At 37.6% G+C, this 19,457-nt stretch overlaps 1 protein-coding gene across 2 annotated transcripts; it reads left to right on the top strand.

The window, feature by feature from the left end:
• The first annotated feature begins 5,248 nt into the window (after positions 1-5,248).
• On the top strand, positions 5,249-18,990 carry LOC123308204 (phosphatidylglycerol--prolipoprotein diacylglyceryl transferase-like). 2 transcript variants are annotated; one of them, XM_044890781.1, is made up of 4 exons: positions 5,249-6,059; positions 6,505-6,543; positions 6,781-8,007; positions 17,946-18,990. In XM_044890781.1, exons 1-3 carry the CDS (start codon positions 6,048-6,050, stop codon positions 7,174-7,176), a joined length of 447 nt encoding a protein of 148 aa, XP_044746716.1. In that variant the 5' UTR covers positions 5,249-6,047; the 3' UTR covers positions 7,177-8,007; positions 17,946-18,990. The 2 variants fall into 2 exon arrangements, with proteins under 2 accessions (XP_044746716.1, XP_044746715.1); XM_044890780.1 differs by lacking the exons at positions 5,249-6,059; positions 6,505-6,543 and having other exon boundaries at positions 7,197-8,007; positions 17,946-18,495; positions 18,592-18,990.
• Positions 18,991-19,457: the final 467 nt, after the last annotated feature.

Genomic DNA, 19,457 nt, shown 5'->3' with positions numbered 1-19,457 from the left:
AGGGCGCAAAATTGCAGGCGATATAAGCTCGAAAGCTGGTGTGATTTTGAGGAATCTAAATTTTCGCTGCACTTCAGAGGGAGGTGTCATTACCTACAATAAAATATAATATGGCAATAAAATATAATATGGCAATAAAATACCTGAGATCGCATCTTCACCCAATGATTAGAACGAAGTTGCGGTTGATGGGGAAGCTGTTCTTTTTCCCTATCGGTATGATGGATGTTGTGATCAGCTATTATAAAGACCCCTCAATTGCTAGTGCCCCGGTACATTATTAGAAAATGTGCAAATGTTTGTCGCTGAATTGATCAAACAAAGAAATCATGAACTAAAGTCGAAGGTTCTTGATTTCTTAAAGATCCTAGATGTGGACTTATCAATTTCTGTAAATAAGCAGGTTATTGAAACACAACTCAAGATGAAAAGGCGAAAGAAAGTTCCTTAATCATAGAGGGAAGACATAAGTTCCCTTCGAGATTATTTGAGGTAAGCGCACATACAACATCGGAATCGCCGGAGGAATAGAATAGTTGCGAATATGTCTTCAAGCGATGAGGAACTAGCTTTTGTTCTGGAGGAAGAAGAGTTTCAAAAGCGAAGGAATCCTAGACGAATGTGGATACATGACATATGTAAAAAAAGGAAGGATTTTGGAAAATATGTTCATTTATTTCCGGACTTGATGAAGGACGAAAAAAAGTTTTTCAATTACTTCAGAATGACGCGAGTTAAATTCCATTCATTATTGGAGAGATTGAAGAGAAGCCATTACTGAGGAAAAGTGTCCGTCTCGCAAACCCATTGGGGCAGAGGAAAGGTTGATGTTATGCTTGAGGTAAGTAGATACCCACTTGTTATTATTGAATGATATTTATATTATATATAGTAGATGGAGGTTATATTTTTACAGATGACACAAAACGAAAAACCTCTTGTATAAATATATTTTTATTTTTAACATCATAAATAACAAAACATAAAAGTTATTCTTTGATCCAAGTAACATCAAAAAATATGCAACAACGAACTTATCAAATATTTCTGTTTAATATCAAAGTAGGAACAATAAAAACTGAAAATAAATCCATTCATTTGGAAAAATTCTGTGGCACATTGTGGTAATTAGTATGTGCCGATGTATGGTACTCTTCAATATTCAATGAGTTATCTCCACTATTGATGTTGCCATCAAATCCGGCAGGTCCCGGTGGTGCAGAGATGAAATTTCTGGATTGTAAAGGTGATACCGAGGGTAGGGAAACGGAACCAGCGGTGTGAAGTTGGCTGACAATTTCTAGCTGACAGAATCCCGAAGATACCCGAAGCGGCGACGACCGCCAGTGGCGTACCCCTACTATTATTTTCGCCGAAAAATCGCTTCTTCATTACGAAATGAGATTAGTAGTGGAAATGATATAAATATTTGATGTTTGGCATATATAAATTTGATAATTCGAACAATTCGTTGGAAAAATGAATTTGTTCGATATAATTTTTCGATCAATTGAACTGAAATCGTCTAGGCGCGAAGTTTAATCTATATAACTTCTATGTTTTTACGACTGTCAAGATGAGATTTTCACTCAGATGAAGGTCAACTATTCAGGATTCATAATCCGTAAAAAACTTCACTTGCACCCCTTGCAGACTACCCTTTTTCGGCCCTTTTCCGTATAAAACATCGAATTTGCGCTAGGAAGCGCCCAGTCACCTGACCGTAACTTCTATGTTTTTACGACTGCCAAGATGAGATTTTCACTCAGAAGAAGGTTGACTATTCAGGATTCATAATCCGTGAAAAACTTTACTTGCACCCCTTGCAGACTACCCTTTTTCGGCCCTTTTCCGTATAAAACACCGAATTCGCGATATAAAGCGGCGCTGTCAGCTGAATATAACTTCTATGTTTTTACGACTGTCAAGATGAGATTTTCACTCAGATGATGGTCAACTATTCAGGATTCATAATCCGTAAAAAACTTTTCTTGCACCCTTTGCAGACTACCCTTTTTCGACCCTTTTCCGTATAAAACACCGAATTTGCGCTAGGAAGCGCGCAGTCAGCTGACCATAACTTCTATGTTTTTATGACTGTCAAGATGAGATTTTCACTCAGATGATGGTCAACTATTCAGGATTCATAATCCGTGAAAAACTTTACTTGCACCCCTTGCAGACTACCCTTTTTCGACCCTTTTCCGTATAAAACACCGAATTTGCGCTAGGAAGCGCGCAGTCAGCTGACCATAACTTCTATGTTTTTACGACTGTCAAGATGAGATTTTTACTCAGAAGAAGGTTGACTATTCAGGATTCATAATCCGTAAAAAACTTTTCTTGAACCCCTTGCAGACTACCCTTTTTCGACCCTTTTCCGTATAAAACACCGAATTTGCGCTAGGAAACGCCCAGTCAGCTGACTGTAACTTCTATGTTTTCACGACTGTCAAGATGAGATTTTCACTCAGAAGAAGGTTGACTATTCAGGATTCATAATCCGTAAAAAACTTTTCTTGAACCCCTTGCAGACTACCCTTTTTCGACCCTTTTCCGTATAAAACACCGAATTTCAGCTAGGAAGCGCGCAGTCAGCTGACCATAACTTCTATGTTTTTATGACTGTCAAAATGAGATATTCACTCAGAAGAAGGTTGACTATTCAGGATTCATAATCCGTAAAAAACTTTACTTGTACCCCTTGCAGACTACCCTTTTTCGACCCTTTTCCGTATAAAACACCGAATTTCAGCTAGGAAGCGCGCAGTCAGCTGACCATAACTTCTATGTTTTTATGACTGTCAAAATGAGATATTCACTCAGAAGAAGGTTGACTATTCAGGATTCATAATCCGTAAAAAACTTTACTTGTACCCCTTGCAGACTACCCTTTTTCGACCCTTTTCCGTATAAAACACCGAATTTCAGCTAGGAAGCGCGCAGTCAGCTGACTATAACTTCTATGTTTTTACGACTGTCAAGATGAGATTTTCACTCAGATGATGGTCAACTATTCAGGATTCATAATCCGTAAAAAACTTTTCTTGCACCCCTTGCAGACTACCCTTTTTCGAACCTTTTCCGTATAAAACACCGAATTTGCGCTAGGAAGCGCGCAGTCAGCTGACCATAACTTCTATGTTTTTATGACTGTCAAAATGAGATATTCACTCAGAAGAAGGTTGACTATTCAGGATTCATAATCCGTAAAAAAACTTTACTTGCACCCCTTGCAGACTACCCTTTTTCGACCCTTTTCCGTATAAAACACCGAATTTCAGCTAGGAAGCGCGCAGTCAGCTGACTATAACTTCTATGTTTTTACGACTGTCAAGATGAGATTTTCACTCAGATGATGGTCAACTATTCAGGATTCATAATCCGTAAAAAACTTCACTTGCACCCCTTGCAGACTACCTTTTTTCGACCCTTTGCCGTATAAAACACCGAATTTGCGCTAGGAAGCGCGCAGTCAGCTGACCATAACTTCTATGTTTTTATGACTGTCAAGATGAGATTTTCACTCAAATGATGGTCAACTATTCAGGATTCATAATCCGTAAAGAACTTTTCTTGCACCCCTTGCAGACTACCCTTTTTCGACCCTTTTCCGTATAAAACACCGAATTTGCGCTAGGAAGCGCGAAGTCGAAGAGCCTGATATCTGTTGCCGAAGTTTTGATAAACAGAAAATATGACAAATATTAATTATCATTCAACTCTCTAAATTATGTTACAATTATCGATTTTGTTACACTTTATTGGTCAACTCTATTTTTCCGAAAAATTATGTTACAATCTGATAATTATATCATACCGGCAACAGTGGCAACAGTGCCATCAGATGACCACCTGCGAACGAGGGAAGTTCAAGATACTTGTGGCCCTCTTCCTATTGGATAGAAACTGCAGCAATCTTGACATATCTGATTTACGACACAATTGCGCTTGCTTTGAAGATGCCGCTCTGAGCTGTTTGGAAAATATCTGTGAAATTTGAATAATTGGGTGCTTCGACCAAATGCAACTCTTTTTAAATGAACCACACTTGTGTAGTGTCTCCAAAGATATTACATTGTGTAATATCTTTGAGTGTCTCAGATTTAGCAGGGTAATTTTGTTTTACAAGGAGGGGCATAGCTCATTATGAAAACTCAAAATGGCTATAACTTTTCATTAGACCCGAATCGAAAAAAATTGTACAGGAAATAAGTGTTTCTTTTGATCTCATGAATCTACTGTTGAAATATTTTCACGATTCAAAGACTCACCCTGTATATATAAATACATATACATACAACATTCACCAGGTCTGTCCGTCACTGAACTGGGGATAATCTGGTCAGCTTAAATAATTAATAAATAAATTGCAATAAATATAATAAAATAAATAATTAATCCCCCATTCGTAAATGATTCATAAAATAATCATTTCCATTCCTCTTGAAGTGGTTTTAGCTTGAACCTTCGAATATTCAGAGACTCGAACAGAAAAGGACTTGGAATGTAAAGATAGTAGGTAAATATCTTTCACGGTTTATTGCAGTCAATAAAATAATGTCGGTTTCTTCCCTTATTATTTGGGCTTAAAAATACTCATGTCGGTATCTGAGAGCCAGATGTTGGTCCTCTCATTATTTTTCTGGTGCTCCCGTGAAAACAATCGGAATAGTTTATTGATTTTTTAGCAATGTATTACTTCGACAGTTGAATGAACCGGACGCTACAGTTTTCTACTACACTCGATATTAATTTAGCATCCCTTACGTAAATCCCATTTTCGCAACATCGATCGAGATCTCTTGGAAAATGGCTGACCCTGTGGCTCGCGCCTTGTTGCGAAAATAGGATTTACGCAAAGGATGCTAAATTACTATCGAGTGTAGTAGGAAACTGTAGCGTCCGGTTCATGGCAGTGTTGCCAGATAAATGAAATGAAATTATGGAACCGGGTTGCCTAAATTATCAGATTTTCCTGAAAATTATGTTACAATAGATGGCAGAAAGGGGATTTATCTCTGATCTGGCAAATACATACCTTTCATGTTTCATTAACATGATGAGGTGAAAAATGTTGTTATAAATTATGTGAATGATCGAAGATGTCTCTGTCTAATCCATGAAAAATGCAATTTTTTTTCAAAGTTAAATAATGCACAAATAAACCGAAACTATGTTTTTTGAAATTAAACCCTATTACCATGATAAAAAGGACGAAAATAACAAAGTTACAGATGAACGCGTTAAATGTTATGTAATAGAAAAAGTACTGCTCGAGTGATGTAGAAGGGGCGTACATTGGTAGCAGATGGTTTTTATGACAAGGCCCACTCGGCGAAACTGCGAAAAATTCCAACTACCTGCTGATGGGTAGCGCAAAAGATAAACAAATTTCATCTTTTCAAAGACTTGACAGCAATAAAGAGAGGAATACCATCTTAAAATAATTTCATAATGATTCCGCAGAATATCGAACAAAATCGGAGATTCTACGGAATTGAGACGGTAACTACCGTCTGAATTCCGTAGATCTATTCAAAATTCTGTAGGTGTGGCGGCGCACAGCGCCGAAGGAAGTAAACTTGGAAGTTCGACCTTAACGCTTAGTATTTCAATCAATTCTGGGATTCCCCTGCATTAGAGAATTCTCTTAGAACTAAAATAATTTCAATAGCCGAAGCGCCTGATATCTGTTGCCGAACTTTTGATAAACAGAAAATATGACAAATATTAATTGTCATTCAACTCTCTAAATTATGTTACAATTATCGATTATGTTACACTTTATTGGTCAACTCTATTTTTTCGAAAAATTATGTTACAATCTGATAATTATGTTACACTGGTTCATGGGCTGTCCAATTCAAAGGAACTCTCCTCTACTTGAAATACTGCACTGCACCATAAAAATCTACCGAAAGTTTACCTCCCCTCCTACCGAATTTTCGCTCGCCTAGGTCATAGACAATCTAGGCTTAGGTTCCCATTCCCAATATTCCCATCACTGAGTTTGCGTTAGATTTAGATTCTGTTCCTCCTTCATCATGCCTGACAGGGTAAGTGGTAATGAATATTAAGCATTATCTTAACATCTATTCTTCTATCAATCAGAAAATTTATTTCTCAAATTCAAGGCCCTCATTCACGGCGATACTTTCTCGCCTGTTTTCCCCCGTTAAGCTTGCGGAACCACTTTTGAATTTTTTTTGTGCTTTTATTTTAGGCTAATTTATCAGCCAACCATTTATAATAATTTTAGGCTCTCATTCGAATCTACTGCGGATTTTCCTTAAAATGTGTTTTTGAAAAAGAGGGTTCTGCTAGCTTTACCGTTGAACTAGCAGAACCAAACCGCTAATACAATATTTATCCAGAATCTGATCACACCATTCTAGCAGACTTATTTCATGATGATTTTAGCGTTGTAAACATTTTCAAGTTCATTGATTGAATCTAATTGATACAATTTCTCCAATTAATGTACTCCAATTTTTATTGCAGGTGATTGAATTTCTTCGTGTAATGCAGCAGCTGATGTTTGTAAGTACAAGTAGGGTATAAAGAAGTTCAGAAAAGAGTTGATTTATTTCTAAATATCTACTCGAACGTACAACAATATAAAATGAGAATATTCTATATATGTATTATTTTTACTACGACTATAATTTTAAAACTGAAAAAATCTGGAAATGTTTCTAATTTGTATTATCGAATAAATTCATACTTTAAACTAGATAGTAAGAAAATTGAACATAATATATGAATTGTTTGTTTCAGCAGAGTAACAGAAGGCGTTGGAGGGGTGGCAGGGGTAGAAGGGGGAGAGGAAGAGGAAGAGGGAGGGGAAGAGGAAGTAGAGGAGTACCTCCCCCAACTACTCTACAACAGACGCCAGCGCCGGCGCCTGCAGCGCCTGAACAGCAGTCGGAGGCGCCTGAAGAGCAGACGGAGGCGCCTGAAGAGCAGACGGAGGCGCCTGAAGAGCAGACGGAGGCGCCTGAAGAGCAGACGGAGGCGCCTGAAGAGCAGACGGAGGCGCCTGAAGAGCAGACGGAGGCGCCTGAAGAGCAGACGGAGGCGCCTGAAGAGCAGACGGAGGCGCCTGAAGAGCAGACGGAGGCGCCGCCTCATACAGAAGAAATGAGACTGAGTTGGAGAGGGTGGCAGGGGTAGAAGGGGGAGAGGAAGAGGAAGAGGGAGGGGAAGAGGAAGTAGAGGAGTACCTCCCCCAACTACTCTACAACAGACGCCAGCGCCGGCGCCTGCAGCGCCTGAACAGCAGTCGGAGGCGCCTGAAGAGCAGACGGAGGCGCCTGAAGAGCAGACGGAGGCGCCTGAAGAGCAGACGGAGGCGCCTGAAGAGCAGACGGAGGCGCCGCCTCATACAGAAGAAATGAGACTGAGTTGGAGAGGGTGGCAGGGGTAGAAGGGGGAGAGGAAGAGGAAGAGGGAGGGGAAGAGGAAGTAGAGGAGTACCTCCCCCAACTACTCTACAACAGACGCCAGCGCCGGCGCCTGCAGCGCCTGAACAGCAGTCGGAGGCGCCTGAAGAGCAGACGGAGGCGCCTGAAGAGCAGACGGAGGCGCCTGAAGAGCAGACGGAGGCGCCTGAAGAGCAGACGGAGGCGCCGCCTCATACAGAAGAAATGAGACTGAGTTGGAGAGGGTGGCAGGGGTAGAAGGGGGAGAGGAAGAGGAAGAGGGAGGGGAAGAGGAAGTAGAGGAGTACCTCCCCCAACTACTCTACAACAGACGCCAGCGCCGGCGCCTGCAGCGCCTGAACAGCAGTCGGAGGCGCCTGAAGAGCAGACGGAGGCGCCTGAAGAGCAGACGGAGGCGCCTGAAGAGCAGACGGAGGCGCCTGAAGAGCAGACGGAGGCGCCTGAAGAGCAGACGGAGGCGCCTGAAGAGCAGACAGAGGCGCCTGAAGAGCAGACGGAGGCGCCGCCTCATACAGAAGAAATGAGACTGAGTTAGAGAGTTAAGCAATAAAAGCAATTAACGGTATTCGATTTTCCTTAATAATACCTTTCTCTCTGCCCTAATTTACCTACTAAAAATTTAAATTTCAATTTGTCTAACCTGAAATGGTTAGACATTAGTCCTGTACTCTTTGTTCAGGCATATTCCATCTTTTTTTTTTGAAGATGGCGAATAATTATTTCGATAATTCAGTAAATTTCGTCTGGTGCTTTTTATATCGTACCCAAAATTATTCTCTGCCTTATTCAAAAGCATTTCTTCAGAGTCACGAGGCACTTTATTTTTTGGCAGCGAAGACGATTTTATATTATACAGTAAGTAGTACTTCAGTAGTCCGGGCAGATTTCATTGCCCGGACTATTGAGGCTTAAACTTAGGAAGTTCAAAGGTTAAGGTTTGAAGATACTGTTAAAATGACAGGTAGGTCCGTAGATAAATTCATGAATAGGACATCATATGTCAATCCTGAAATATTTTTTTCAACATTTTATATGGAAATAAATAACAGTTATTTATTCTACATGGTTTACAACGGGAACATAAGAAACCTCTATACCAACGATTTTTAATATGTATAATAACAAGTCAATATAAAGAAACATAACAGTTCAAGAACAAAGATTACTAATCCACTTCATTATATAAAGTATATATGTCTGGACGTAGTGAATTGTGGCATCATTTCACGAAAGACGATTCTTCGGGAAAAGCTATATGCAATTTATGCAAAGATAAATTGTCGTATAAGTCTACAACGGCTAATTTAAAAAGCCACTTGAAAAGGAAACATGTGACTGTATTTTCCTCATTGTCGTCACTAACCGAAACTCGTAGTACACCGCAGTGTTCATATTAAGTGGATCCTAGTATTCCAAGTACTAGTACTACTAGTAACGCTAACCAGAATCCAGGACCAATTACATGTGCTGTTGGTGATGAAGACCAAAGACCGAATAAACTCCACAAATTAATGGATTTCTATTTGAACAAGAAAATTTCAAATGAGCAAAAAGAAATAAATCAACCTTGATTTGCTTGATTTGTGCACAGACAGCTTCCATCCATTCTCCATTGTAAAGGAAAGGGCTTCCAGAAAATTCTGCCGGTGGATACCTGTTTACCAACTGCCCACTAGAAAAACATTATCGAATTCTATTATGCCAGAAACATATTTGAAGTTGCATGAGAAAATCAAGATTCAGTTATCGACAGAGGTCCAGTGCATATGCCTGACTGCTGACATGTGGACCTCATTGAAAACTGAGAGCTACCTAGCCCTCACAGGCCATTATTTCAATAAAAATCTAGAAAGGAAAACAGTTTTATTGGGATGTTGCCAGTTTCCCGGCAATCATACTTCTGAGAATATCGCCAGAGAAATTGGCACCTTGGTAGATGAGTATGATCTCAGAAGTAAAGTAAATTTCATGGTCACTGATAATGCTGCAAATATTGCCAAGGCGGTAAGGGAGGAGTTGGGGTGGAAGCATTTTGGCTGTTATGCTCATAGCCTTAACTCAATTGTAGAAAGCGCTCTTCAAATTGTAAAGCCGGAAATTGAAAAGGTGGAGCGAATTGTGGGTCACGTGAAGAAGAGCACTTTATCTTCGGAATGGCTACAAAAATATCAAATCCAACAGGGACAAGAACCGAAGCGTGTGATCCAAGCGGTGTATACAAGGTGGAACTCAACATTCTTCATGTTGAAGAGATTCATCGAGTTGGAGAAAGCCATAAGGTCCACGTTAGCTTTCGCGGACCGAAGTTTGCCAATGATAACGACAGAAGATTGGACGCTATAATATATATTATAATGAATATAATATAATGAATTGTGTCAAATTTTGAGTCCGTTTGAAGATATCACTAAGTTAAGGTGACCAGACGTCCGTCATTGTGAGGGACATTCCGTCAATCGTTCAAGAAGTCCGTCACTGGAAAACGTCCGTCAAAATCTTCAATTCAATTCTGTATTTTTCTCAAGAATATTCGAGATGGATAATAAAAAAAAAGTGCAAATTTACGGAAGATCTTTCAAAAGAATTTCCATTCCTTAAAAAAACAAAACTTGATTCTGAACTCTAATGTACGAAGTGTTTGGGTCAATTAAGCACTGCATTTGGAAAAAGAAGGGATATTGTACGGCATGTTTCAAGTTACAAACATAAAAAAAAATGGTTAAAGCAGCAGCGTTTTTCTCCCTTACCAAATATTTCAGACATTCAAATTTTGAGGATGAAGAAGCTTCTCTAGCAACACCTGAAGCCTTAATCTCATTTCACAGTGTAGTTCACAACCATTGTATTAATTTTATTATATTTTCGTTTTTGTGCTGTTATAAAGTTCAATTATGTCTCTGTTTACAATAAATTATTATTTTTTAACACCATACGTATATACACCATAGCATATACAGGGTGAGTATTTGACTCGTACAAATATTTTACATTAGATTCTTGAGGTCCAAGAAAAACTTTTTTTTGCCTTACCACTTTTTTCGAATCGGCTGGGTTTGAAAGAGACAGGTTGTTGAAAAACATAAGAAAATGTTATTTTTATAATTCTCCCAAACGGTTTTATCGAAAGAAATGAATTTCGAAATATAGTTTCCGAGTAATTTGACGTTCGAAAATAAAAAATATGTATGGAATTCGAAAAATTTGTTACTTTGACCTAATGCAACTCTTTTTAAAAGATCCACAGATGTGGTTATTTTGTTTTACCAGGAGTGGCACAGCTCATTATGAAAACTAAAATGGCTCTATATATTTATCAGCGCTGAATCGGAAAAAAAAAATGGTACAGTGTTTCTTTTCACCTCAAGAATCTACTGTTAAAATATTTTTACGATTCAAAGAGTCGCCCTGTATATATGTATAAATATATACACAATCACCAGGTCCGTCAGTCATTGAACTGGGGATAATTTGGTCAGCTTACACTAGGTCGATGAGTGGCGAAAAGTATGCAACGGGTAGCACTATAATTATAGTAACCCGTTGCTTAAAAGAAGCATGCCAAAGGCTCTTGGCAAGAAAGGACTTACTACAGGGATCGAGAGAAACGGCACTTCCTCTGAAGTCGGGATTGGAAGAGCGATTTAAATGTATAGAGCGAAGTGCAACTTTTTCGATAAATACGTTTTTGGACCCTCCTTTCAAGATCCACGGATTTTCGGACCACAATGAAGCGCTGAAAACTAAAGAAAAAATAAGAAAGCTAGTTGCTGGAATGATTGCGGAAGCTGAAGAAATGGCGACTGTCACCCCTCCTCCGTCACTGGAGTTCCCTATATAAACCAAGATGACCTAAGTCCCTGGAATATATTTGATAAGATGGTATGGACAATACTTGCCCAGGGCAATTTCACAAGTCCTCAAGGATGGTGGAGACAACACCAGTATGTCTACCCAAATTTGAAGAAAATTATTGAATCAAGGTGCAATATTGTGTACCTCCGTTCCATGCGAGCGGATATTCGCAAAAACTGGTCTGATATTATTATCTTGCACCTTGCGCCTTGCATCTATATGCAAGGCGCACAAGATTGACGACTAGTAAAGAGGAACAAATTATATTCCTTAATGTCAATTCATCAATTCACCAATTGGCTCAAGATCGAGTAAATTGGAAAATTCAAGGGGAGGCCTATGTCCAGGAGTGGATACGAACAGGCTGTTGAAGAATGTCAATTCTCTTGAAGAACGTTTTGCAGCCTTTCAGCAGAGTTCTTCCTAAATGTCGCCAATTTTTATTTTTTTCTCGACAAATTGTAAATAGTACTGTACACGAATGTTAAATGTAAAAAATGTTTAATATTTTTTTTTCATAAATATCATATCTTTTGTACCTCGAGTGCCTTATTTTTATGCGAAGAGATGCAAGAGAAAATTCAGCCATTCTTTCCTGAGCACTCTGTACATTCATTTTTCATTCCATCCGAAAATATCTTCTGTGCATTCAAGCAATGCTGATAGGTACTTTTTTCAGAAACTCTCACAAATGCAATTCCCTTATCTTTCTAAATCTTTATTGATATTGCAATAATCATCCATTTTGCATATCGATATAGGTAGACGAATCAAACGATGCGTTTCATATAATTGTCAAAAGTGAAGTCGAGAAAAAATTGATTTATTTTTGTTGACCGATTTCAAATGAATAATAATATATATTAATAATATAAATTTATTATCTCTTCATCAGGAGAACTACTTACAATAACACGATTTAATTGAAGATTGCTGCTATCCCACTGAAAAATCGTTATAACTCATATAACAGCAACAAATTACAAATCATATTTGATATCTTGATAATATTAATATACAAGCAGTTCAATGGTAGTATCAATCTCAACAATACGAAAATTCTAGTACCTATAACATATTGATATTGACTTGATAAAATGATACGAGTTCTATTTGAATCGAATAAAAGTGTAAAAAACTTCGTGTGAAATGTTAAGCGACGATCAAGCGAATATGGCATAACCACTAACTAGTAGTCTAGTCTAGCGGTATATCGTTGATCGGTTAACACCGTTTCAAGTTCAAGCGTCTAGTCCACTACTACACAATTGACGTAGTTGATGCGTCAACTAGTTGACGAATTCAACTAGTTGATCAACGGAAAATAACGGTCTAGTTAAGTTAACGAGAAATTCGTCGACGACCCATCCCTATCGACGATTCAATTGTTCATTTATTGCAAAGATTTTCTTAGCGATATATGCCAAAATTACGCTGAAATTCATGAATAACAGAAAATTATTCAATTGAAATGATATTTAAGTATCTGTGAAAATTCAGCCGTTTGAGGTAATTCTCAATAATACGATGTAACATAATATATGTATGACAATGTAATGGTTTATATCAGATTATTTTGTGAAAGTGAAATGAACCTGAGCTGTATTTTGGCGTGAACGTTTTTCAAAAATATTTCGAAGGTTTTGAAAAATACGCATTTTGGTGTTTCAACGGTGACGTCACACGCAAAAAAGTTTGCAAATATTTCGTGAATATTGAAAGCAGATTATGGCATAGTTTGAACCGCAAATCGTTGTCAATAGCGATGTCAAGCTTTCATAACATTGAACTAGCGACGAGCCACACAGAATTTATCTTGAAAATATTTTTGAACACAATTCAACATCAAATACAGAGCTTTCATTTATCAAACATTGCTTGCATTTCCACTCAGGATACATTTTTACGTTCAGAATAACCATTTTTGTGTGGAGTTATGGAGCCGCAAATGACAGGTACTAATTATCAATAAGCTAAGAGTTGAATATGTTAATTGCAATGAAATTATTTATGCAGCCACAAAAAGAAATCAAGCGAGGAAAATTTTGAATGAAAGCCATATTATTATTGTGCTAAACTCTGGGGTTCTTCTGGATGATTGTGACATCGCAGTGGGAGTCGAAATATTTTCATTCGACAGATTTCAATTATTTTCACATTTTCTGGACATTCTTGATATTTCAAGAAGAGAATCAATAATGAGAATGTAGTGGGCAGGAAAATGTAATTAATTGAAAGTCCAATGCGATGTTACAATCATATGTAAAAACCTTGTATATTTAATCGTGGATTGGGCCAATCCGGCTATAGAACTCAACCTTACTTCTACCAAAACTAAGAAGACATAGAGAGGAGGCATCTAGGAGTCACTTGGGTGTAGCCAGATGCTACGCCACATTAGCGCGCAGTGGCGTAGCTATCATTATTAAGCCGACTTCATCATTACCCTTCCAACAGGTGGTATGAATTGCGCTTTCTTTCTATGCCTTCTTGGCCAAAACTGAGTGTTCTTTCAAACGGCTTGATCTGGAAATATGCTCCTGCTTAGGCCGAAAACTCACCGGATGTAAGATTTTGTTGCGTGAAGTTGCGCATCAATTTTTTTCTCATAAAAAGTGTTGCAAGCGGTGTTGATTCTGATGTCTCGCAACACTTCGCAACAGAATATTGCATCCGGTTTCCAATCATTAATTTGGTCTGCATAAATGGTAACATTTTTGATGCTTGGTACTCGATAATTGGCACCTATTATTTACTCAATGCTCCATGAATCCACTTCATCAGATCCAGCGCCTCTTCAAACAGATTGCCTTTTAGTGAAAAACGCAGAAAAAGAATCAATTTCGCAGCACATACAAAATGCCCTTATAACTTAAAAAATTTTGAATCCCTTAGTGATCAAAATCGGTTGTTGCATCGGTATAGGCATATTCTCAATCCCATCCATATATATACATATACCTACTTATATCTTGCGTCCCAAAAATTCGAAATAAAATAACCATAAAATAGAGTCGGATCAGCATAGGAAAATCTTGTCGAGAATAGCTTGTGTCTCGAACAACAACGTAAATGTGCAAACATACAGCATTATTGTAAAATATGTGCAAGTATTCAAATATTTTCGAATAAATTCCTTGGCAAAATCAGAGTACAACTGAAGTATTTTAGTTGTCATGGCAAAACCAAACCATGCAGGATACTTTAACGGTCGACCAACTAGTAGTTGCTTTTCAGAAGAAGAAATATTTCTTCATTGATCGTTTTGTGTCGGTATTTCTTCAAATTGAAACCCCCCTCCACTATTACTTTCGAGATGGTTCTTGAGACTTCATAATTTTGAAAGAGCCAAGTCATCTTCTCTCTTCACAGTGAAGCACTTAGAAGCCATCAATAGTAATTCAAGTGGTAAGTTTCTGTCTTTGCCTCGTGATAAAGGAGCTTTTTTATATACCATTGACGAATATAGAACCATTTTCTCGGTCAGTACCATGTACCATAAGTATTCTGCATGGGGTAGTTCCAAAAATTAAAAAAATGAAACAAGTTACATCTATAACTATCCATACTAATAGTCCAAGACCAATGATTGATTTCTTAGAAATCCGATCCTAATTTATGGCTTCATCAAAAATATTTCATTTGGTATTTCAACAAAAATCAAATCGAAAACTTTATATAAGGAATTTTGATTCAAGGGATTCAAAATATATAAGCAAAAAGTTTTGCACAAGTAGTAGTTCAGTTCAAGGAATCGATTCTCGAATTTATAGGAACTAGAACCTGTAGGAACATGATCCCTAAATACCATTGCAAGCAGTGCCTCTGAATCTTGGAGGAATATTTTGATATTTCATAGTTCGAGAATACAGAATCGGAAATGTTCATAGTAAATCTAACTTTTTTACGCATGGGATGACATTCCTACATATTTGAGTATCGAACGCCTGGATGGAGATGAATTTCAATAAGAGGTTAGGACTTCTTAGTAAATGCGAAACTGATTCTCAGGAGTTTCTCGATTCTGTCATCTTATATTTTTGGCATGTCATAACCAAAGTAGAGGAATTGAGATTCGGAGATTCAAGCAATTACATGTACATACATATACGACGAGACAGAGAAGTCCTCAAGTTTGAAATGCACAGCTACTTGAATAATTATAATTGAGTGAAATTAAAAAAAAAATGTTGCGAACATAAAAGAAAACAGCCAAATCTTTTTGAGTTTGCAAAACATATTGCTAGCAACGGAACAAGTATCAAATTCATCTCATCAGATCAAATTAATATTATCAATTGAAAAATGAGCCTTACTTCAGGTGATCGCTAGTTTTTCAGTTCCCGATAGATTTTGGGCTCTGGAATTTTCAATATTATATTTTCACACCAATTTCCACCATTTCTACTGAAGATGTGTGAGCAACTATGGGTTGCGAATTGTTCGAACCATTTCCCGATATTGAAAAATATGTTTACAAAGCGAAAGCTGGACGCCCTACAGGCGACATATTAAACAGCTTGAACAAACGCAACAACGTCATCTAAGACAAATAATGCACATCAGATGGTTCCACAAAGTGTCGAATGCGGAAGTCTTGCAACGCGCGAGTTGTATAACAATTGAGACTCAAGTAACGGGGGCCCGACTCAGATGGAGCGGCCGCATTCTGAGGATGCACCACACACGACTAGCCAAAATAGCTTTTTATGGCGAATTCACAGAGGGAGCTCGGAAAAGTGAATAATTCAATGCGTGCGTATTGTTTAATGTAAAGTCGAACGTTTAACTAGCAGCTGTTGGCTCATTAGGATGACTGTTATTAATGGGTCATTATCATTGGTAATAAAGAAGCACTTTTCGGAGTAGTTGAACAATTTTGTATTACCGGCAATTATTAGAAGGGACTGTTTTTTTTCATTATTGCCATAAATACTGCCCTCTAGTGGACTCGATCAAAGACGAAATGAAATCTTAGAGAGGGTTTTCTATACGAGTTGTCGAGTTGAAAGGGGAGATGGCGCAGGCCCTTGAAGATGCTCTTTTTTAATTACTTGAGATCTGAGAGCCAAGAAATCCCTAATGAGTAATTCATTAAGCGTCCTTTCTTGAAACGAGTTAAACCAGTTTTCCCTATTAGTTTTTCTCTAGAATGAATTTTGCGTAAGACAAAGCTTATTTTTTCTTCATTTTGTTCTGTGAATTTCATATGTAAGTTACCACGCATTTCATTATTACCGTTTCTTGTTTTACTAATTTGAAGGTTTCATTGATGTGCGATTTTGGGTACTTAATGCATTCTATTAATATTCATTGTTAAGGTATATATTCCGTTAATTATTCGAGGGTCAATATCGTTCGTTTCTATTTTATGTGCTTCACACACAATAAATATGACTCATTTTCCTTATTCTAGATAATAACGTACTTTCTGAGTCTTTCTTTCTTTGAACACGTCATAAGGACGCTAGACGCCATTTTAGACGCTATTACTTTGGCTTCCAATTCGATACAAGTTATGATTTGAGGGCTAGTAATTATAATCAACTTGTTTTATTATGAATGCGCTTACGTTATGTAATATTCATGGTATTAATTTCTTAATTTCCGCATATTTTTTTGTGCCAATCTTATGGATACTTGTAAATGTAGCTGAAGCGTCCCCAAGCCAAGCCATTGATTCGATCACTTAGGTACGACCAACAGGGTAAATACTGTAATTGCATTAAGGACCATTAATAATCATTTTTCCTTTTCTTTCATTATTATCATTTTTTTGAGTTGGTCAATACTTGACATATTTGAACGTGATAGCCAAGAGCGGAAATAATTCATATTTGTGTTACTGGACAAACATACAACTTTTGTGGATTTTGCCCTTCCTAGTATCCCGAAGGCCGGATGCCGTTGTATTTGCGTCGAAATCTGAGGCCGGATGCCGTTGTATCCGAGTCGAACTTTAGGCCGGATGCCCTTGTATCTAAGTCTAAAACTAAGGCCGGATGCCCTTGTATCTGAGTCCAAACCTTTTTACAACCTCCTGAACCCTACCCAATTCAGAACTGTTGTATGTCCTGTCGGGCGATTCTGTAAGCCCAAAACGAAACGATATCGAAGCGAAGCGATCATTTTCGTCGGATTGGTATTCTGTAAGAGCATTCGACAAAAGTCGTGACAGCCGAACGAAAAACCCGAAGTCCAAGCGAAACAATAAGTTTTGGAACGCGTTATGATAACGTTCACGATTCAGGCTATTATGATTGGTTGGATTTGGTCACATGTATTTCGTAATATGTCAATTGTCAAAGTAAAAAATTCAAAATTAACGCTCCCTCTGTTTGTGTTATTAGAATTTAATTTCAAATTTAATAAAATTGTTATAAGTATACAATTATGTTACTTAGTTCATCCATATATTTCTACTGCCAACTAAGTGAAGAATATTTCTTGAATATTAATCTATGCCTCTTGAATAATATCCTAAAGGCAATTTGCGAATATGATCCTTTTCGAAAAAGGTTAATAATACTGTGTTCAATCTAGATACGAATTTTCTTCAATATTTCTTTCTTTAGAATCTTTCCAATCGTGAAGGTAATGTAAAGAACTCTATATTGTATGTATACTCCAATTTTTTAAATGTTTCAGAAACCATGGTCCGAAGGGTAAAAACAAATCAGCAGCAGTGGTCGGTATTTCTGGAGCATAATCCAGAAATATTGACGAAGAAATTCGACGCTGTAAATGGTAAAAAAAATATGATGAGTTGTGGAAAGAAGCAACCACCATTCTAAATAGTCTGAGCTTCCAGCAAAAACCAATGAAGAAATGGCAAAATGTATGTAAATCTTTTTTAAACTAGATTGGCTTTACTACTTGAGTGGATTTATAATGAAATATATCAACTATATTCATCCTAATCACTAAAGATCCAGGTAACGGTACCTACATAATGCATATCGTACTATCCGTTAGTTATTTATTTGAACCATAGTATGTAAATTACTATTTGTTATTGCAATCCATGGCAGACTGGAAATCGAAATTGAGGGCAAAGGCAGCCGCCATAAATAGGAAGCGATCTCAAACTGGTGGTGGCGGTCCGTCTTTGCCTCCACTTAATGGAAATGAAAAGAGGCTTCTCCAGTTAATTGGAAATGCATCTGTGTATGGACACAGCCAACAGGAACTGGGAGCTGTAAGTATTTAACATGTTTGAACCTTTCTTGTTTCTGTTGTAAAATTGTCCTTCACAAAAGTATTTAGTAGTACAACCATTTGATATTATTTTTAGCCCGTTGGAAATACCATAACGGAGGACCATTCCATACTTCCTCTTGAAGTGACCATGCCGGAGGAACAACGTCCTACAAAACCCATGGGGAATAGTAGGTCAGAGGCATCTGGAATTAAAATTAAAGTATCTCCATCTCTACTCCCACCTCCATTAACCCCACTGATTGGGGAGACTGAGGTGTCCGAAACCCCCAGGAAAAGGAGTAGAGTGGACAATTCAGGAAATGGTGGAAGCAGGAATTCAACTTGGGATTCGATGCAGTTAATGCACCAAGAAACGCTGGAGGTGTTGAGATGCATTTCAGACAACATAGCTAGGTTGTCAGAAACAACCGGAAGATTGGCTGATAGCCATGAAAAATTGGTCAATTTTTTAGAAAATAAATTTAAATAATGACTTCATTCTTTTACTGATAACAATTTTTCTATATCTTGAAAGATCAAGAGAAGAAAAAATGAGTTACTAATTTATACCTTTATTCCCACACACCATCTTATTTTCACTAACTCGACTAAATATATAAGCCCAAAATAAGATTAACTTGAAAAATTCTGACCTCATCCCCCACCTTTTGCCTCATGCAAAAATTATTTAGGAGAATTCAAACTATCGTCGGAGGAATTTGAGACTATGTTTCGAAATAAGATGTTATTGAAAGGCCGATGGACTTATATTATGACGAATAAGTTCAAAATGATCAACAATATATGCAGCTTGAATATTTAACATGAAAGATATGTTAAGAAAACACATTCTCTACGAATATAGGTATGCATATTGTGCTCATAAAAAATGTAATACCTATGTACTCATAGTGGATCGATTTTGTTAAATGCATTGTGATCATAATGTTTCAGTAGGTA

The sequence above is a fragment of the Coccinella septempunctata genome, chromosome 2 (assembly GCF_907165205.1).
Source record: "Coccinella septempunctata chromosome 2, icCocSept1.1, whole genome shotgun sequence".
Taxonomy (NCBI): domain Eukaryota; kingdom Metazoa; phylum Arthropoda; class Insecta; order Coleoptera; family Coccinellidae; genus Coccinella; species Coccinella septempunctata.
Note: the sequence above shows the minus strand (reverse complement) of the source record. Positions and strands in the feature narration are given on the sequence as shown.

Coding starts and splice junctions, on each gene's coding strand:
- LOC123308204 (XM_044890780.1), top strand. CDS start 18,322: ATGGCAGACTGGAAATCGAAATTGAGGGCAAAGGCAGCCGCCATAAAT. Junction 18,496..18,591: donor GCCAACAGGAACTGGGAGCT/GTAAGTATTTAA, acceptor TATTATTTTTAG/CCCGTTGGAAATACCATAAC.